This window comes from Orycteropus afer, unplaced genomic scaffold, assembly GCF_000298275.1.
Source record: "Orycteropus afer afer isolate SDZICR_OR568_19922 unplaced genomic scaffold, OryAfe1.0 scaffold00033, whole genome shotgun sequence".
NCBI lineage: Eukaryota > Metazoa > Chordata > Mammalia > Tubulidentata > Orycteropodidae > Orycteropus > Orycteropus afer.
The window spans coordinates 9,894,042-9,913,565 of record NW_006921620.1 but is presented as its reverse complement, the minus strand read 5'-3'; the positions used below and the strand labels follow the sequence as shown (position 1 = coordinate 9,913,565).

At 40.0% G+C, this 19,524-nt stretch overlaps 1 protein-coding gene across 1 annotated transcript in view; it reads right to left on the bottom strand.

The window, feature by feature from the left end:
* PTBP2 (polypyrimidine tract binding protein 2) overlaps positions 1 to 17,596 on the bottom strand; it is a 58,971-nt gene extending 41,375 nt beyond the window's left edge. The window contains exon 1 of the mRNA XM_007936079.2: positions 17,527 to 17,596. Coding sequence (XP_007934270.2) covers positions 17,527 to 17,548 — 22 coding nt within the window. The 5' untranslated portion in view covers positions 17,549 to 17,596. The remainder of the gene's footprint in view (positions 1 to 17,526) is intronic.
* Between the last annotated feature and the right edge of the window lie 1,928 nt (positions 17,597 to 19,524).

Here is a 19,524-nt window from a genome sequence, read left to right as displayed (position 1 = left end):
GGTTGGGGTGTAATCAGGGTGTAAAATCAAATGTGCATGAACTGTTAAATATAAAACAAATTTGCTTTGTAAATTTGCACCCAAAGCACAATTTAAAAGAAACAAAATGTGTGGCTTTCAGCTTCTGAAACACCTAGCCCATTTATTACCCTATGAGAGAAGTGAAGAGGATTAAGCCTGTCTCACTTACAGAATTATGATTCTTCTGAAAACAAAAAATAACATTGGTTTTTCAATGCTCTTTCACCTTCCATCCACCATGAATCCTACAACTTTTGGTTTTGAGTATGTAAAACCAGTAATCAAATTATTTTTTAACAATTTATGTGCAATTAACACGACACATAGTAATGTTTATACATGTAAGTTGTATATAAATAGAATCTTTAATCATATCATTCCTCATATTTTACATAAAGTCTTTTTGGCTTTTTGCTTCACCTACACAGAAATGAAAAATTTTAAATGTTTCTACTTAATAGTTTTCCAAACTCAAAGTAATTTTACTTTTCAGTTCTAAAGCCCATATTTTCACCTTTAATGAGTGTGTCACTTTTCCCCTCCTGACTTTTACTCTCCACTGGCTTTTTACCTGCTGTTTTCACATAAATGGGTCTTACCAAGATCACGGGTGACTTGTTAAGTCACGACATCCATCAACAGCCAAGGACTACGAAAGGCTCTCTGTCTTATTGAATCACTCTATTCTCAAAGCAACCCTAGTCATTTTCCTTTCCAGTTTTCTTACTTCCCTGACTCATTCGATACCTGTTTTGAACCCTCAGCTTACTCATTCATTCCCCAAAACTGGCTGGGTTCCCTCAAATTGGTTTGATCTCACATTCCTTGCTATCTTTTCTTGATAGTATAAACACTCCACTGCCTATTTCCCAACAATCACATCATTGTGTTGGAAAATCTATTATTTTAGTCCAACTCATTTGCTAGTACACCCACTTGCTTACTGACATGGTTAAGTTCCAAAGACTAAGTCACTATGTGAAAATCAGTGCTATAGGAAAATGTAGGATAACAACATCATGACATAACTGACAAATTACATCATGACATAATTGTCTTGGACTAGGTTCTCTAAGAAGTAAAACCAATATATATAGAGATAGAGGGAGAGAGAGAAAAATTTATCTCAGGAAAATGGCTCACACAGTTGAAGAGGCTGGCAAGTCTCAAGTTCCTGGATCAAATGTCAAACTGGAGGTTTTTCCCAACTTGCACAGCTGTAGGGGCTGACAAGCCCAAGATTAACAGGCATTATAGCAGGCTGCTGACTTCAGTGGATAACAAGCTCAAGATCCACAGGCAAAATGGCAGATGTTGGCTCACAGGGCAGTTGTAGAGGCTGTCAAGTACCAATTCCGTGGGCCAAATGTCAAGCTGAAGGCTTTTCCTGACTCACGCAGCTGCAGGGACTGATGAATCCAAGATTGGCAGGCAGCATGACAGGATCCAGGTCCAGGAGAAAGTTCCCAAATTTCCCAAGACATACACACGCACACACACACGCGCGCGCGCACACACACACACATATTGGAAGCAAGCCACACCCTTAAGGAAACACCTTTTCAACCGATTAGCTGGCCAAAACATTACATCAAATCTCGTCATGGGAATGACAACACAACTGCTTAAACCACCTAGAATCACAGTCCAGACAAGTTGTCACACAACATTAACTATCACAGTCCACCCCTCATAAACATGGCAGTTGTACACATCTCCTTAAAAAACCAAGCCAAACTCTGCCATCAAGTCAGATCCAACTCAAAGCAACCCCTCCTTAGGTTTCCGAGGCAGTATCACTGTGGAAGAATATTGCCCAATCTTCCTTCCAAGGAGTGGATGGTGGGCTTGAACTGCCTGCTTTCTGGTTAGCAGTCAAATGCCTTAGGCACTATGCCACCAGAGCTCCTTAACCACATATAATCTCTAAATAAAGACAATTATGAAGTCATAGTTGTGCCTAACATGATACAACATGTGTACAACCAAAAATGCATTAGCCCTCTTTACATTTTATAGTTTATAACTGAATAAAACAAAAATATTTGATGTGCACATACAATGAAAAAATATAACAATCACAGTCCTTGTCTCTGCAACTGGTCATGTGGTCTTAGCTGGTATTTACTGGTATTTAGAACTGCCTGCTTCCACCATCCATTCCATATTCCCTTTGCCCTCAGCAAGCACTTCAGCTGGTTGTGGTTCTATGCCTGCTGAGGTGACCCAAACCTTCATTCCTAAAGGGTCTGGGCCTTCAGTAGACATATCAGAATTGGGTTGCTATAGTTTTCCACTGACTTTAATCACAGGGCATGGCAGTCCCAAGAAACATCTTAAAGAATCTCATGTACTCCACATATATTCTTCTTTACCCCTATTATGTAAAGCAATCCACTTTCCCCTTGGTATTCACAATATATCACACACTATACAGTAACTCCCTACTTTGCGGGCTGATCCAGAGGCATAACGTGGCCAAAATGTCTGGGTGGCATTCTTAACTTCCAGTTCAGTACAATCAGTATTGTGTCTCCAGGTGGGAGTGTTTCTCCCTCTGGGCCTAAGACCTCCAGACCCACAGATCATAGGGTTGCAAGGAAAGGAAGCAAAAATTTTTTGAGTAGGTCACTAGGGACAATAGTGACTGGTACCACTCCCGTTTCCACCCCTTAGTTCCTGGACCCATGAATCCTGGCTGTTGGATAAACAGCACTATATACTGGACACTGGTTTGGAGCATATACAGCATCATGAAGAACACTGCCCCAACCTTGCAAGGTACTGACACCTAGCTGGTGCCGTAATTGTGTTTTCAGAAGGCCATTCCATAGTTGTGTCAAGCCAGGTGCTTCAGGATGGTGGGGAACATGGTAAGACCAGTGAATTCCATGAGTATAGGCCCACTGCCACACTTCCCATTTGTTGTGAAATGAGGCCCTTGATCACAGGCAACACTGTGTGGGATACCATGATGGTGGATAAGGCATTTTGCAAGTCCACAGATGGTAGTTTTAGCAGAAGCATTGCGTGCAGGAAAAGCGAATCCATATCCAGAATAAGTATCTATTCCAGTAAGAACAAAATGCTGTCCTTTCCATGATGGAAGTGGTCCAATGTAATCGACTTTCCAGCAGGTTGCTGGCTGATCATCCCAAGGAAGGGTTCCATATTGCAGACTCAGTGTTGGTCTCTGTTGCTGGCAGTCTGGGCACACAAAAGTAGCTGTAGCCAAGTCAGCCTTGGTAAGTGGAAGTGCATGTTGCTGAGCCCATGCATAACCTCCATCCCTGCCACTATGGTCACTTAGTTCATGAGTCCATTGGGAAATGACAGGAGCAGCTGGAGAAAAAGGATGACTGGGTTCCACAGAATGTGTCATCCTATCCATTTGACTGTTAAAGTCCTCCTCTATCGAGGTCACCTTTTGTGAGCATTCACATGGTACACAAATATCTTTAATCCTTCAGCCCATTCAGAAAGATCTATCCACATACCCTCTTCCCCACAGCCCCTTGTAACCAATTTTTCAATCATGTTCCTTCCAAGTCCCAGACCATCCAGCCAAACTGCTGGCAATGGCCTATGAATCAGTATACAATCATACATCTGGCTATTTCTCCTTCCATGCAAAGTGAATAACCAGATGCAAAGCTCAAAGGTCTGCCAATTGGGAGGATTTCCCTTCACCACTGTACTCCAGGACCGCTGCTCTCCACATTGAGAAGAATGGGAATTCCAGAATACCTGCATGCCCATGTATCACGCAGAACCATCTATAAACCAGGCACAAGTTTTCTCTTCCTCAGTCAAACTGATCATAAAGAACTCCCCAGAAGGCCACAGGTGCAGACTGGGTGTTGTCGTTGTTGTTAAGTGCCATCAAGTCAGCTCTGACTCACAGCAACCCTATGTAAAACAGAACAAAACACCGCCCAGTCCTGTGCCAGCCTCACAATACTTGTTATATCTGAGCCCATGTTGCAACTACTTTGTCAATCCATCTTGTTGAGGGTCTTCCCCTTTTTCACTGCCCGTCCACTTTACCATGCACGATAGCCTTTCTCAGGGAATGGTCCCAATATAACTAAAGGAGGTGAGATGAAATCTGGCCATTCTCGCTTCCAAGGAATATTCCAGCTGCACTTTTTCCAGGACAGATTTGTTTGTTCTTCTGGCAGTCCATGGTACTTTCAGTATTCTTTGCCAATACCACAACTCAAAAGCATTGACTCTTCTTCTGTAGCCCTTATTCACCGTCCAGCTTTCACATGTATATGAGGTGAATGAAAACATCATGGCTTGGGTTAGGTGCAGCTTAGTCTTCAAAGAGACATCTTTGCTTTTCAGCACTTTAATAGGTCTTCTGCAGCAGATATGCCCAGTGCAATGCAACATCTGATTTCTTGACTGTTGCTTCCATTTGTGTTGATTATGGAATCAAATAATATGAAATCTTTGATGATTTCAATATTTTCTCAATTTACTGTAATGCTGTTCATTGGTCCAGTTGTGAGGATTTTTGTTTTCTTTATGTTGACATGTAATCCATACTGCGGACTGTAGTTTTTAATCTTTATCAGTAAGTATTTCAAGTCACCTTTACTTTCATCAAGCAAGGTTGTGTTGTCTATATACTGCAGGTTGTTAATGAGCCTTCCTCCAATCCTGATGCTGCGTTCTTCTTCACATAACCCAGCTTCTCAGATTATCTGCTCAACATACAAATTGATTAAGTATGGTGAAAGGATACAACCCTCACTCCCTTCCTGATTTTAAACCATGCAGTATCCCCTTGTTCTGTATGAATGACACCTTCCTGGTCTATGTTCAGGTTCCTCATGAGTGCAATCAAGTGTTCTGGAATTCCCATTCTTCTCAATGTTATCCATAATTTGTTATGATCCACACCATCAAATGCCTTTGCATAGTCAATAAAACAAAGGTAAACATCTTTCTGGTATTCTCTGCTTTCACCCGAGATCCAACTGACATGAGCAATGATATCCCCATTCCACATCTTCTTCTGAATCCAGCTTGCATTTCTGGAAGTTCCCCATCAATATACTGCTGCAACCATTTTTTAATTACTTTCAGCAACATTTCACTTACATGCGGTATTAATGATATTGTTCGATAATTTCCACATTCTGTGGGATCATCTTTCTTTGGAATGGGTACAAATATGGATCTCTTCCAGTCAGCTGGCCAAGTAGCTATATTCCAAATTTCTTGGCATAGAAGCAGGAGAGGGAAGGTAATGTGACTAGAATGGAGACCACAGGCAATTAAGCCACTTCCTCTTGCAACAACTTACTTGTCTTCAGGTCCTGCTCAAGCACAAACTCTTATATATCACTTTCCATTTAATGATGGAATGCTGCTGTGCACGTTCAACTTTATGACCCTGTGGTCAGATAACAATGAATTCATGATGGGCAGCTCAGGCTGCATGGTGACTTGATGACCTAAGTTAGGTGTTCAGCCTCTTGCAGACCCATTAACAGACTCTTGTAGACCAGTAACTATCCAAAAGCTTTTTCTCAAAGGGAGAGTAGTTATCTATATAGGCTGGCAGGGCTTTGCTCCAAAATCCTTATGGTCTGTGCTGCAATTCACCAACAGGGCCCTGCCAAAGACTCCAAATAACATCTCTATCTGCCACTGGATCAGCTGGATCATATGGCCCAAGTGGCAGAGTGGCTTGCACAGCAGCCTGAACCTGTTGCAGAGCCTTCTGCTGTTCTGGGCCCCACTCAAAACTTACAGCTTTTTAAGTCACTTGATAAATAGAATGAAGCAACAAACCCAAATGAGGAATATGTTGCCTCCAAATTGCAGAGACCCACCGGACATTGTGCCTCCTTTTTATTTAGTTGTGGGGTAAGCCAGACGCAATAACTTATCCTTCACTTTAGTAGGAGTATCTCTACACGCCCTACACAACCAGACCTCTAGAAATTTCTCTGAGGTGGAAGGTGTGTGAATTTTTGTCAGGTTAATTTTCTACCCTCTAGCGTGTCTCATCAATAAGTCTAGAGTCATTGACACTTCTTCTTTACTAGGGCCAATCAGCATAATGTCTTCAATGTAATGGACCAGCAGGATGTCTTGTGGAAAGGAGAGGCAGTCAAAATTCCTATGGACTAAAAAATTTTTTTATGACTTTGTCCTGGGGAGTTGATATACCTCTGAGATAGCACTGTGAAAGTATATTGTTGGCCTTCCCAGATGAAGGCAAACTGCTTCTGATGATCCTCTGGAATTGGTATTGTGAAAAAGGCATCGGCATCAATAGCTGGAAACCAAGTACCCAGGAGACATATTAATTTGCTCAAGCAATGAAACCACATCTGAACAGCAGCTACCACTGGAGTTACTACCTTATTACCTTTACCAGTCATTTTCCAAGATTTATCTATTTTTAGCATAAGCCAAACAGGCAAGTTAAAAGGGGATGTGGTGGGAATCACTATCCCTGCATATTTCAAGTCCTTAAAGGTGGCATTAAACTCTCCAGTCCCTCCAGGGATTGCTTTTGGTTTACTATTTTCCAAGGTAGAGGCAGTTCTAATGGCTTCCATTTGCCTTTTCCTAACATAACAGCCCTTATTCCACATGTCAGGGACCCAATGTAGGAATTCTGCCAAATGCTGAGTATATCTATTCCAATGATGCATTCTGAAACTGGGGAAATCACTACAGGATGGGTCAGGGACCCACTGGACCCACTCTGAGAAGGACCTGAGCTAAAACTCTATCAATAACTTGATTTCCACACACTCTCACTCTGACCAGTGGGGCACAGTGATGTTTTGGGTCTGCTGGAATTAGTGTCAATCCAGAGGCAGTATCCAGTAGCCCTGAAAAGTCTGATTATTTCCTTTTCCCCAATGAAAAGTCACTCTCATAAAAGGCCTGAGATCCCTTTGGGGAAGACTGGGAGAAAGAATGATAGTATAAATTTCTGCCAATGTAGTGAGGGGTCCTTCCTCAAGTGGACCCAGCCTCTCCTGTGAAAGGGTTGTGGGTCTGTAAACTGCCTCAAATCTGTGAACTGATTGATGCTATATTCTAGTGATTCAATCTAGACTGCTGTTCATGTGACCTACAATTCTTCTGCTTATACAGATCAAGTAAATATTTAGATTTCCCATCTATTTCACTCCTAGGGATACCATGCCTAAACAGCCAATGCCCTAAGCCCACGTGATTCAAGCAAGAGTATTCTGATTACTATCTATCATGGTAAACACACCACCTTGTCTTTGTTGATTAACTGTTGCCACTTGGTCCCTACCACCAGAGGTCCAATCAGCCCCACTGCAGTTAAGTCTCTTAATTCAATTAGGGCAGTTCCCACCGTCAAATCTAGCTTACGTAAAATAGCAATTAAAGCAGTTTTCAAGGATGCTGGGGCTCCCCTCACAAATTTGTTCCTCATCATAGTGGTAAAAGGTGTGTCCTCTGGGCTCTCCATTTCTGGGTCTATGGATCTAATCTGACAATCTATTCTAACACGCCAACTTCCCTAAACCTTTGGAGATCTTCTTCTACATTATACCAAGCCAGGTTTGGTACTTCAACTTGATGTAATGTAAACTACTGCATAATCCATGCTTCAGCAAGCCAACCAACTACACCATTAGATCCTTTCCTAACCTCTTGGGCTGAAACAGTGAATGAAAAATTTGTGCTTAGTTGGCTAAATCAATAAACTCAGATCAGTCCAATGTCAAACTCCTTGCACTATTACCCCACACGCTTAATAGCCATTCCCACATACATTCTTTAGGTTTCTATCAAAACCAAGCAAGTCTTTTCAGGTGGAACATACCACATCCTCAATCACATTTTGTACTTCACCTTTTGGGGCTCACTTTGACTGAAAACTAATTATAGGACTAGAAACAACAATGGTGGTTGGGGCAGTTCCTGAGAACACTCAGCAATGTCTTGAATGGCACTGGCCTCCAGCAATGCCCCAGGACAACACCAGGGGCTATCTCAGAAAATGACTCTGTAGGAACAGCTAGGTTAACCTCATCAAATGGAGGTGAAAGGGATAATGGTTTTGTAGTAATCTTTTCAGACGGGACTCCCTCCTGTTGTCAGGAGGGATTCAACAGAACATGAAGGAGCTCCATGTCCCCATCTTCCTGACTGTCTGCTTGTATGTCCCTATCCCAGATTTGAGCATCCCATTTTTTCCCAATCAATGCCCTCACTACTTGACACACCATCCTGGGTTGGCCATTCAACTGGCATTGTAATTCAGCCACCCTTAAGGTAAGACTCTGGGTTTGGTTTTCAGCAATACCAGATGGAGCTCTGGTAGCATAGTGGCTAAGGCACTTGACTGCTAACCAGAAGGCTGGCAGTTCAAACCCACCAGCCACTCCTCGAAAGGAAGATGGGGAAATCTACTTCCGCAGTGATACTGCCTTGGAAACCCAAGGAGGGGTCGCTATGAGTCGGGTCCGACTCAACGGCACATAACAACAACAACAACAACATTACAAGAAATGAGGCTTTCTTTCAGGGTACAATTGGAAACAATGAGGTCTTTTATGAGATGTCTGAGCTGTCACTCAGCAGCCCTGAGCTCATCCAGCTCTTTCACAACTTTGTCTAGTGTAACTAGGACCAACCATCTAGCTTCCTTATATTCCTCATGCTGACAAAATTGCAGGAAAGTATTAAACATGCAATCACACAGAGCTATACTTTTCAAAAATACTTCATTTACTGGTGGTGTTATTTTGTGTATTAATGCTGCCACCTCATGTCACAGATCAGCAAGGCCCTCTTTACTAATGCAGGCAGTCACCAGTGCCATCACGACTAATCAAACTGTGTTGTTGTTGTTGTTGTTAAGTGCCATCGAGTCATTTCCGACTCATAGCGACCCCATGCACAGCAGAACGAAACACTGCCCGATCCCACGCCAGCCCCACAGTCCCTGCTATACTTGAGCCCATCATCGCAGCCACCATGTCAATCCATCTCATTGAAGGCCTCCCCCTCTTTCGTCGACCCTCCACCCTACCAAGCATGACATCCTTCTCCAGGGAATGGTCCCTTCTGACAACATAACCAAAATAGGTGAGACAAAGTCTGGCAATTCTTGCTTCCAAGGAGCATTCTGGCTACACTTCCTCCAGGACAAATCTGTTAGTTCTTTTAGCAGTCCATGGTACTTTCAGCATTCTTCACCAGCACCACAACTCAGAAGCATCAATTCTTCTTTGGTCTTCCAATTATTCATTGTCCAGCTCTCACATGCATACGAGGCGATTGGAAATATCATGGCTTGTGTCAGGTGCACCTTAGTCCTCAAGGAGATCTCCTTGCTCCTCAGCACTTGATACAGTTCCTTCGCAGTTGACTTTCCCAATGCTACACGCCGTCTAATGTGCTGACTGCTCCCCAGGGTTACAGGTGAGGAGAGACAACTCAGGGATGCCCAAAGTAGCAGGCGGGAAGAGCAGGAGAAAGGGGATTAAAAGCCAGGAAGCCAGAGAGAAGAGCAATCAGCCGAAGGGAGTAGGTGAGGAGAGGCAACTCAGGACCGCCCAGAGTAGCAGGCCGGAAGAGCAGGAGAAAGGGGATAAAAGCCAGGAATCCGGACAGAAGAGCAGTCAGCCCCAGGGTTACAGGTGAGGAGAAACAACTCAGGGACACCCAAAGTAGCAGGGGGAAGAGCAGGAGAAAGGGGATTAAAAGCCAGGAAGCCAGAGAGAAGAGCAATCAGCCGAAGGGAGTAGGTGAGGAGAGGCAACTCAGGCCCGCCCAGAGTAGCAGGCCGGAACCGCAGGAGAAAGGGGATAAAAGCCAGGAACCCGGACAGAGGAGGAGTCAGCCCCAGGGACAACTCAGGGACGCCCAAAGCAGCAGGCCAGAAGAGCAGGAGAAAGGGGATTAAAAGCCAGGAAGCCAGACAGAGGAACAGTCAGCTACAGGGACCCAGGTGGGGGTGATACGAGAGGTCTCCAACAGCAAGACAAACTTGTCTGTCGGTTTGTCCTACTGTGGTGACATGTAGACTTGAGTTTTGAGGCTGAGCCTCTGGTGTTTAAAACCCAGCGAGATGCACCTGGTGCACAGGAACAGCCCAGCTTATAGACTGAGACAGACTAGGAAGAAGGAAGAGGCCGTCCACTTCTCAAAGAATTGGCCAGGGAAAACCTTATGAACAGCAAAGAATCAAACTAGAGAACCAAAATAGAATTGGTGAGAACCAATTCAAAAACTCATCCTTATGATTTTGTTTCTCTAGAACCACTCCCAGTACCCAGATATCTTAAGTTATGTTCTCTAGAGATGTAAACCCAAAGAAAGAGAGACAGACAGAGACAAAGAGACATTTATCTCAGGAAAACAGCTCACACAGTTACAGAGGCTGGCAAGTCCCAAGTTCCTGGATCAAATGCCAAGCTAGAGGTTTTCCCAACTCACACAGCTGTAATGGCTTACTAGCCCAAGATCAGCAGGCAAACTTGCAGATCGTTGGCTCACGGGACAGTTGTAGAGGCTGGCAGGTCCCAAGTTTGTGGGCCAAATGTCAAGCAGGAAGCTTTTCCTGACTCAATGCTGCTACAGGGGCTGATGAACCCAAGACTGTCAGGTACCACATCAGCATCCAGATCCAACAGAGAGTTCCCAAATTTTCTCAGAACATCCACATATATTTATATTTATAGTAAGCAGGCCACATACCTGAGGAAACTCCCTTTCAACTGACAGGCTGCTTAAAGCATATACATCAGAGCTCATCATGGAAACAATCACACCACATTCAGAATCATGGTCCATCCAAGTTGACATACAACCTTAACTATCACAACTGTCAAACCAATGAGAATCATGACCTAGCCAGGATGACACATAAACTTAACCACCAAGGCAAGCATTACTTTGGCCTAGCACCTCAGCATTCATTACTGCCAGATGTACGTTATTAACATACAAAATAGTAGGGTAGATTTTTTTACTATTGTCAATAAATGTACACGTCAGATAACAAGATAGTCTGTAAGTGAGGAGAGAGTATATTCTGATTGTATCCTTACATGTACCGACCTGCGGTGCAGTAAATTACTTAGTGTGGCTTTTCTACCCATAAGTCTTTGTAAATTCCAAGGTGGGATTTTCTATGGGCAACTGAGGAGCTCCTGATTGCTGAAGTTGTCCACCTGGAGTATTTCTGTTGGGAGTGTCAGAAAACAATATTCTGGGAGGTGCCCACTCTCTCTCAAGTGCTTAGAGTTCTGATGCTATGACTGGCTAGTTTGACCACCCTGCCAGACTCAAGAGGAGGCCTCCTAGAGGCAGAACTCTCTCTGACTGCTGGTTGAGGAAGACGTGCTGACGAAAGAGACACGCACCCCTGAAAGAGACACGTGCTGCTGGGAAAGAGACACAAGAGACATACATTGCTGAGTGAGACACCGAGGGACCAGCACTGCTGGGAAAGAGACCATGAGAGACTGTTGGCTGAGGGACGGTGGGCTGGGAGAGAGCTAAGCATTTTTCCTGAACTTGAATTGTAGCCTGTGGTGCTTCCCTAATAAATCCCATAATCTGTGAGCTCTGGTGGCCGCTGCAGCGAATTATCGAATCCAGGAGAGAGGTGGTGGGTGCTTTGGGAGGAATGGTTGGTGAAAGGGCTGGAGGGAGGCAGCATGTCTGGCCTGGCAGGAATAGGCCTTGGGTTACTGCTGCTAATCCTGTCTTCCTCTTGTGGGATTAGAGGAAGTCAGAACATGCGGCCTCCTTGTCATTTTTGCACGACCTGAAATGCAGCACTTCAAAATTTCATACTTTCCTTTGTCCAGTTTAACTTGACTGTTCAACTAAAGCCCTTTCATTTCTTTTAAGTATGTCCACATTGTCCAAGTCTTTCATATTCAAGTATTTACCAGACATTGGTGACTCTCTATCAAATATGATACTGAGAGACAAAACAGTTTTAATTCCATTTTAGTCAAGATTTCAAAACAAAGCACATTATTATAGAAATTCCTGCCTTTAAAATACATAAATAAAAATAATCTAAGCTAAGAAAATTAAACTCTGGTTCTCTTTATATTTATATTTGGGAAAACAAATGTCAATCAATAATCAAGTAGTGAAGGAAGAATACACATACAGTACTTGTGTTATTCTGCTGGCTGTTTAGTTAACTTGACTACTTAAAAAGCCTTACTAGGGCTTACTGTAAAAGCTGGATATACCTTTCTGGGTTTTGGAGCAACTGCATGGTTATTAAAAGTACCTTAGACATGGGGTGGATGAAGGAAAAACAGACTGCAACAAGAAGAAGGACCTTATTACCTCTATATGCACAAAAAGATGTACTGTTAGAATTCTTACTGATTTATTACAAAATGCATCAATTTATTATCTACCTGAGATTGTTTCCAATATTAATTTTTCTCTTTTCTTTTTTCAAAAAGCATCTGTTATATAGATATGTAATAAGCATACAGAGAAAGGAGCTCTAGATAGGTAAGGAAAAGGCTGTTGAGACAGATACTTTTGGAATCAGAATTTTACGGTAAAATCAATTTGAAGAAAGTTTTGGACAAAGCCAGAAGATGGAATATAACATGAAATCATGTTCTGTATTTGACATCAATAAAAGTGTTCTTGTAACACTATCTGTAAAAATTCCTTTTTGGACATCTGGAGCACTGGTGGCATAGTGCCAAAGGCATATGACTGCTAACCAGAAGGCTGGCGGTTCAAACCCACCAGCCACTCCTCAGAAGGAAGACTAGGCAATCTACTTCTGTAGTGGTATCACCTTGGAAACCCAATGAGGGGCGCTATGAGTTGGATCCAACTTGACAGCAGTGAGTTTGTTACTTTTGTTTGGAGCACTGATATGATATACAGGTATCCCCCTCAACTCCCTGCTTTTTGAGTTTCCTTTATACCACTTCACTTTTATGAAAGACTTTATCAGTACCTGTTTCACTAAACAAAAGAAATCCAAAGAGGATTTCTGCTTTTGTTTATTTTCACGAAAAAAAGGAGAAAAGCAAAACTAGTGTATTTGTCTTGCAGCCAACTTTTAAAGAGGCAGCATGCTCCCTGAGCAGCACTGCAAGCACCAATAGAGGCACTGACCAAGCTCCACGCCCAGAAACTACTCAGCATCTCAGCATCAAGTCTCCATAGCTTTAAACTGTGTCTGTGGACACTGGTGTTATTTTAGATTTTATGTGTTATTTGGTATAATTTGGTAGGTTATATTTTGAGTCTGGGAACACTAAAAAATTTTTCCTATATAAATTACCGGTAACTGCTTCTTCACTTTACACTATTTTAAGCTTATGGAAAGTTCATAGGAACGCTCTACTTTCAGACAGTGGCAGAAAGCTGTATATCCAAGTAAATACAATCACTAGTTTGTAAAAGTCTTTTTATGCCATTAGTTCTCAAAAATAACAGTATTCAAATTGGAGTCAAACACTCTCACATAATTACTAAAAAATTTAGAAAACCCTTACAATGCAGTGTTTCCTCTGTGCACAAAGGTAAAATAAATTGACTGTATGTAAATTTTTTACATCAAATACTACTTTAAAGAATTTTATTCCATTATTACAAAAGACTATATTCATTGCTTATTAAAGAATATTAACTATATTTATATATTCCTAAACATACTAATAAGAATATAAGATAGTAACTTACATATCCACTTTATTCTTTCTTTTCACCAAAAATAATTTTTTTATACTTTCCCCCTTTAGTAATGATTCCAGTTATCCATCAACCCAATCAATGATTCTAAGCCAAAAACTCAAACACTCCTCCCCAAGTTCCTCTACTTCCAAGTAATTCAGAAGAGTTCTTATTTCGTGACACATAATTTCCTCCATATTGTTCTTCCAAAACCGTAAAATTCAGAACCTAAATATCTCTAGATTATTGAAGAATTTTAAACTGGCTTCCCTATATACAGTATTGACCCTTTTGTTTCTGAAATACAAACAGAAAAAAACTCCTTTCTAAATGTAAATCTGGTGAAGTCCAAGCTCATTAGTAAAACAAATCAAATCCTGTCTCTAGGCCCTAACTCTCTGAACTCACCTTTATTCACTTCCCATCTCATATTACACATTTAAAGACAAAATTACTTACAGTTCCTAGCTTAAATTCCTAGTTGCCACAGATAATCTACTGTTTCAAATATATTTTTAGATTTTATAATTCTGTTTATTGACACAGTATTTCCATCACTCAAAAAAAATCACCTTGTATTTCCTTTCTATTGTCAATACCCATAAACAAGCACTCTGTTATCTATACTAAAAATTAATTTTGTCTGACATTAAGTTTATAGAAATAAAACCACACAGTATGCATTCCTGTGTCTGGTTTCTTTGCTTTATATAATGTTTATTAAGATTCATGCAGTTTGTTGCATGTATATGTAGTCATTTTTTTGTTGTTGTTGTTATTAATGAGCAGTAATGTGCCATGTAACTATAATTTCTTTATCTACTTTCATTTTAATAGACATCTGGGTTATTTCTAATTTAGAGCCACTGTGAATAGTTTTTAAATACACTTCTGTTTAAGTCTTTTAGTGAATGTATGTTTTCAATAGATAAAGACCTAGAAATAGAAGCAGTGGGCCATGGGATATGTTTGTTTCTAAGAAAGTGCTAAATGGTTTTCCAAACTATTTTATATTTTACACTCTCACCAGTAATGGAGGATAGCTACAGCTGCTCCATATTCTCAGCAGCATGTCATGCTGTCTGATGGCATAGTACCTAAGGCAACTGACTGCTAACCAGAAGGCTGGCGGTTCAAATCTATCAGCCACTCCTCAGACGAGAGACTACACAATCTACTTCTGTAGAGATACCCCCTCCGAAACCTGAGGGGTCACTATGAGTCGAATCTACTCAAAAGCAGTGAGTTTGTTTTTTTTCCTGGTTTAGTAAAGGCTGTGAAATGGTACTTCATAGTAGCTTTAAACTGCTTGTTCCTGACAACTCATGTAACTTCTCCTGTTCGTTAGCCATTTATATACCTATTTTGCCCTTAAAAAAAGATTGTCTGTATTTAATTATTGATGTGGAAGAGATCTTTATATAGTCTAAATACAAGGCCCTTGTCAGATAAATGTAGTGTGAATATGTTCTCCCAGCTTATATCTTGCCTTCTCATGTTCTTAACAATGCCTTTTGATAAAATGTTATTCTGATGGAGTCCATACATTATTTCTTTATGATTAATGCTTTTTGTGTCTTTTCAAACAATCTTTATAGATCCTCCAGTTGAGAATATAATCTGTGATTGTTCCTAAAATTTCATACAGTAGGAGCCTTTAGAAGTTTAGGAATATAATTCACCCAGTTCATTTTTATACAAGATGTGATGTGGGAGGTTTGAGGTTCTTTGATGTTGTTAATACATGTTCTAGTACCATTTGTTGAAAAAACATTTCTTCCCATTGAGTGACCAAGGCACCTTTGAAAATAACCAATTGACCTTAAATGTGAGTTTATTTCTGCACACTATTCTGTGACAGTAATCAGGCTAATACTAAATTGCTGTGATTACTTACAGGTTTTCAGGGAGTCTTGAAGTCAGATAACACAAGAACCCAAATTTTCTTTTTCTAAATTATTTTGGTTACTGTAAGTATCAATGAATTTCAAACATTTGAGAGCATACACACACACACACACACATATATACACATACATGTACACACATACACACACACATAAAATTATAAAAAGAGCTCTGGTAGCAGAGGGCCTAAGGCACTTGACTGCTAACCAGAAGGCTGGCGGTTCAAACCCACCAGCCACTCCTCGGAAGGAAGGTTGGGCAATCTATTTCTGTAGTGATGTTGTTGTTGTTGTTATGTGCCATCGAGTCAGCCCCGACTCATAGCGACCCCTCCTTGGGTTTCCGAGGCAGTATCACTACGGAAGTAGGATTGCCCAACCTTCCTTCCCAAACCCAAGGAGGGGTCACTATGAGTTGGGTCTGACTTGACGGCACATAACAATAACAACAACTAATGATGAGTTGACAGAATAGTCACAATGAACTCACACATACCAACTATAATAAATATAGCACAGGACCAGGCAACATTTCATTTTGTCACACATAAGGTCACTGTGAGTTACAGCTGACTCAAAGGCAATAACCAACAACAAATAACTCTAATTTATTCTAACTCTAAATAACTCTAATTACTTGCCAACAAATAATTAATATGAAGTACCTTTTTTCAAATGCTTATTTGCTGTTTATCTTCTTTGGTGAATGACTGTTCAACACTTTGCTCACTTTTGTAATATCGGTTGTTTGTTACCTTCTCTCAAGGATCATCATGATCTGCCCACCAATTCCAAACAACCATTATTTCATTCAGTTTTAATCAACTGTGTGTGTGTGTGTGTCAGAGAGAAAGAGAGAAAAGGGAGAGCCAAGGCTGTTGCTATTTACTCTGTCACTGCCCTGCATATTAACTTTTAAAATATTTCCATATCAATCACTATATAAACAATGTAAAAGAAAAATAATACTGACATAGCAGAGTAACAAACACTTGAACTAATTTGTTCAATTACTTGGTACGTGGTACATGTACAAATTGCCCAGTTGTGTTTTGTAATCATGACACTGAAAAATCTATAATGATGTGTTGACAGGCTTATCTTCACATACAAAGTTCACATTATCACTATATTTGATAAGTACTTCATTATAATTTGTAGTTAATTAAATGTCAAGGATATGTATGTGTGTCCCTAGGTTAATGTATACACAATAACTACCTGAAGGATGTCAAAACACCTTCTTTTACAATTCTTTTGATGCTCAATGTAACTAATGGCTTGAGCAACTAATTCAAGAAAGGGTATATAAAAAAGAAACATTTTGGTTTCAGGGACATAATGTGAAATGTAGGGTTATAAAAGATTAACATACCAAATAAAGTGTGATGTCATACACATGCCTATTTTTGTTTACAAAGACATTACAAAAAACCAAAAACTTTATTTCAGACACATACAACTTGAGAAAAATCCAAAATTCTAAAAATTAAAATACTATTACAGCAAAGAACAAGGTGAAAACACAAAAATCAACTATGCAGTTGTATCATTTGGTTGTTATTTAAGGTTTGTGCTTTTGGGTTCATGAGACAGAGAAGAAATACTCAAAATCAAAGAATTCTCATGACACATACACAAAAAAGTAAAAACAAAAGTACAAAGGGAGTGAATGAAAAGCTTGAACATGACAAGAAAAGATTGTATTTTTGTGGTTTTTAAAAAAGCAATTAGAGTTACTTGCCTACAAAAGTCATCAATGTCGAGTTTTTTCACTTGGCACATATATACACTCCAGTAAAATTTCACTTAGAACATTTCAACATGTACCACTGAATTTCAGTTTTAACATTCTGCCCCACAACAAGGCAAATAATGACAGACTTGAGAGAATAACACTTACCTGTAACTACCATGCTGCTCATGTTAGAGTTGGGACTACTGAGAACACTTCCGGAGAGTAGTTCGTCAGATCCTCTCTATAAAAACAATAACAAATTAACATAAGACGTCTTCAAATTTAAAACATTAACTTGAAAGCCTGTCACGTATCAGTAACTTTTCAAATATTCACTGAAAAGCATATGTCAAGTATTACACTATTGGGGACAGTTAAAATTTTACTCAAGAGCAAAACTTAAAATAACAAGAAATTAATGTCATCCCTTCATTTTCCTATATAGTCCATGCAGTCAGTCTTCTCCCACAAAGCTAACAATTCACCAAGTTCAAAACACAATACATTTAAAAAGTGATTAGTTTTCATAATCAAAACCTTAGGAAAGCTACCTCAATTCTTTATAAACAAGCTAATACCACAAGAGCAGAACTTTGTCAGAACTGTTCTGTGAAACTTCCATCCCTATGTAGCCCTTTATTCATATTCATCAAGGTAACTCAAGTCTTTAGAAAATTAGAACTATTATAATACTGGTGAGTGGGACAACACCACATCATTACTAAAATTAAATAGGTATACACTTCAGGGGCTAGAACACTGAAAGCAAAAGCAAAATCTATAGAGTGAGAAATTTCTGTTAATATAAAGAAATATCAATCACGTCCTAAATTCTAAAGAATACAGTTATAAAACCATCATGTTCTGGGAACTGCACAGTTGTTCAAACCAGCCAGTGCTGTTTTAGTCATGTAGATATACATGTATTTACAAATATGTGCGAACAGACTTGTATTTAAAACAGCTAGATCAACTGTATTGCCAATTTTAAATACATGGACACTAACATCTAAAATAGCTAAATCAACACTGGCTAACTTAAATAACAAAGCAGTACACAGAAATTGAATAGAACCACCAAATATATATCAAAAAAGATGCCAAAGTACTTCAGAGAAACAATCCTCAAATCCAAATTAACTATAAACTTTATGCTAATCTGAGCTTAAGCTCATAATTAATGAGCTTATCAGAACAAAAAATGAAAACTGAAACAAATAGATATCCACAGGCCATCTCTCTTAAATGTTTTAAAAGTTTTCTACTCATTAGCATTAATGCTCAAAGAAATATAAGTATGAGAAAAATAAACATAAGATCAAACCATGTATTATTATTTACATCAAGTCTAACTTATTATCAACGTATAGGAAATTCAACATAATGTTGTACAAGGACATGATGAGCACAAACAGGATACTTTTCATCAGAAAGTCTCAAAGTGTGGTCCGGACAAGTGTCATCAGCTTTAGAGTTAGTAATCTGTAAGCAATGTACGTTCTCAAGTCCACTCCAGACCTACTGAATAAGAAACTCTGGGGTTCGAGTCCAGCAACCTGAGTTTCAACAAGTTCTTAAGGGCTTCTGATGCATGATAAAGTTTAAGAAACACTACTATATATTATTAGATTATCAATAATAAGAAATACTTCCTAGTTTTCATTACACTTTTAAGACAAGTATGCTATAAGGTGTTAAGAAAAAGGGATCTGAATTCCAACTCCCCCAACTCCCACTTACATAACTTTGGTAAATTACATAAGCCACTCTAAGACTTGATTTCCTCATTTATGAAACAAGTAACATCTATGTAATAGACTTTTAGGATTAAATGTGATGTTGTTGTTGTTGTTATGTGCTGTCGAGTCAAACCCAACTCATAGCGACCCCTCCTTGGGTTTCCGAGGCAGTATCACTACAGAAGTAGGAATGCCCAACCTTCCTTCCGAGGAGTGGCTGATGGGTTTGAACTGCCAGCCGTCTGGTTAGCAGGCAAGTGTCTTAGCCACTATGCTACCAGAGTTCCCATTAAATGTGATAATATACAAAAAGTGTTTACCAGGCAAAGTGTCCAGTCCACCTCACCAGTACTCTTTGTAACAAGAATTCAACCAAGAACAGGTCCACACATATTATTACTTAATAGTAAATGAATGAATGCTG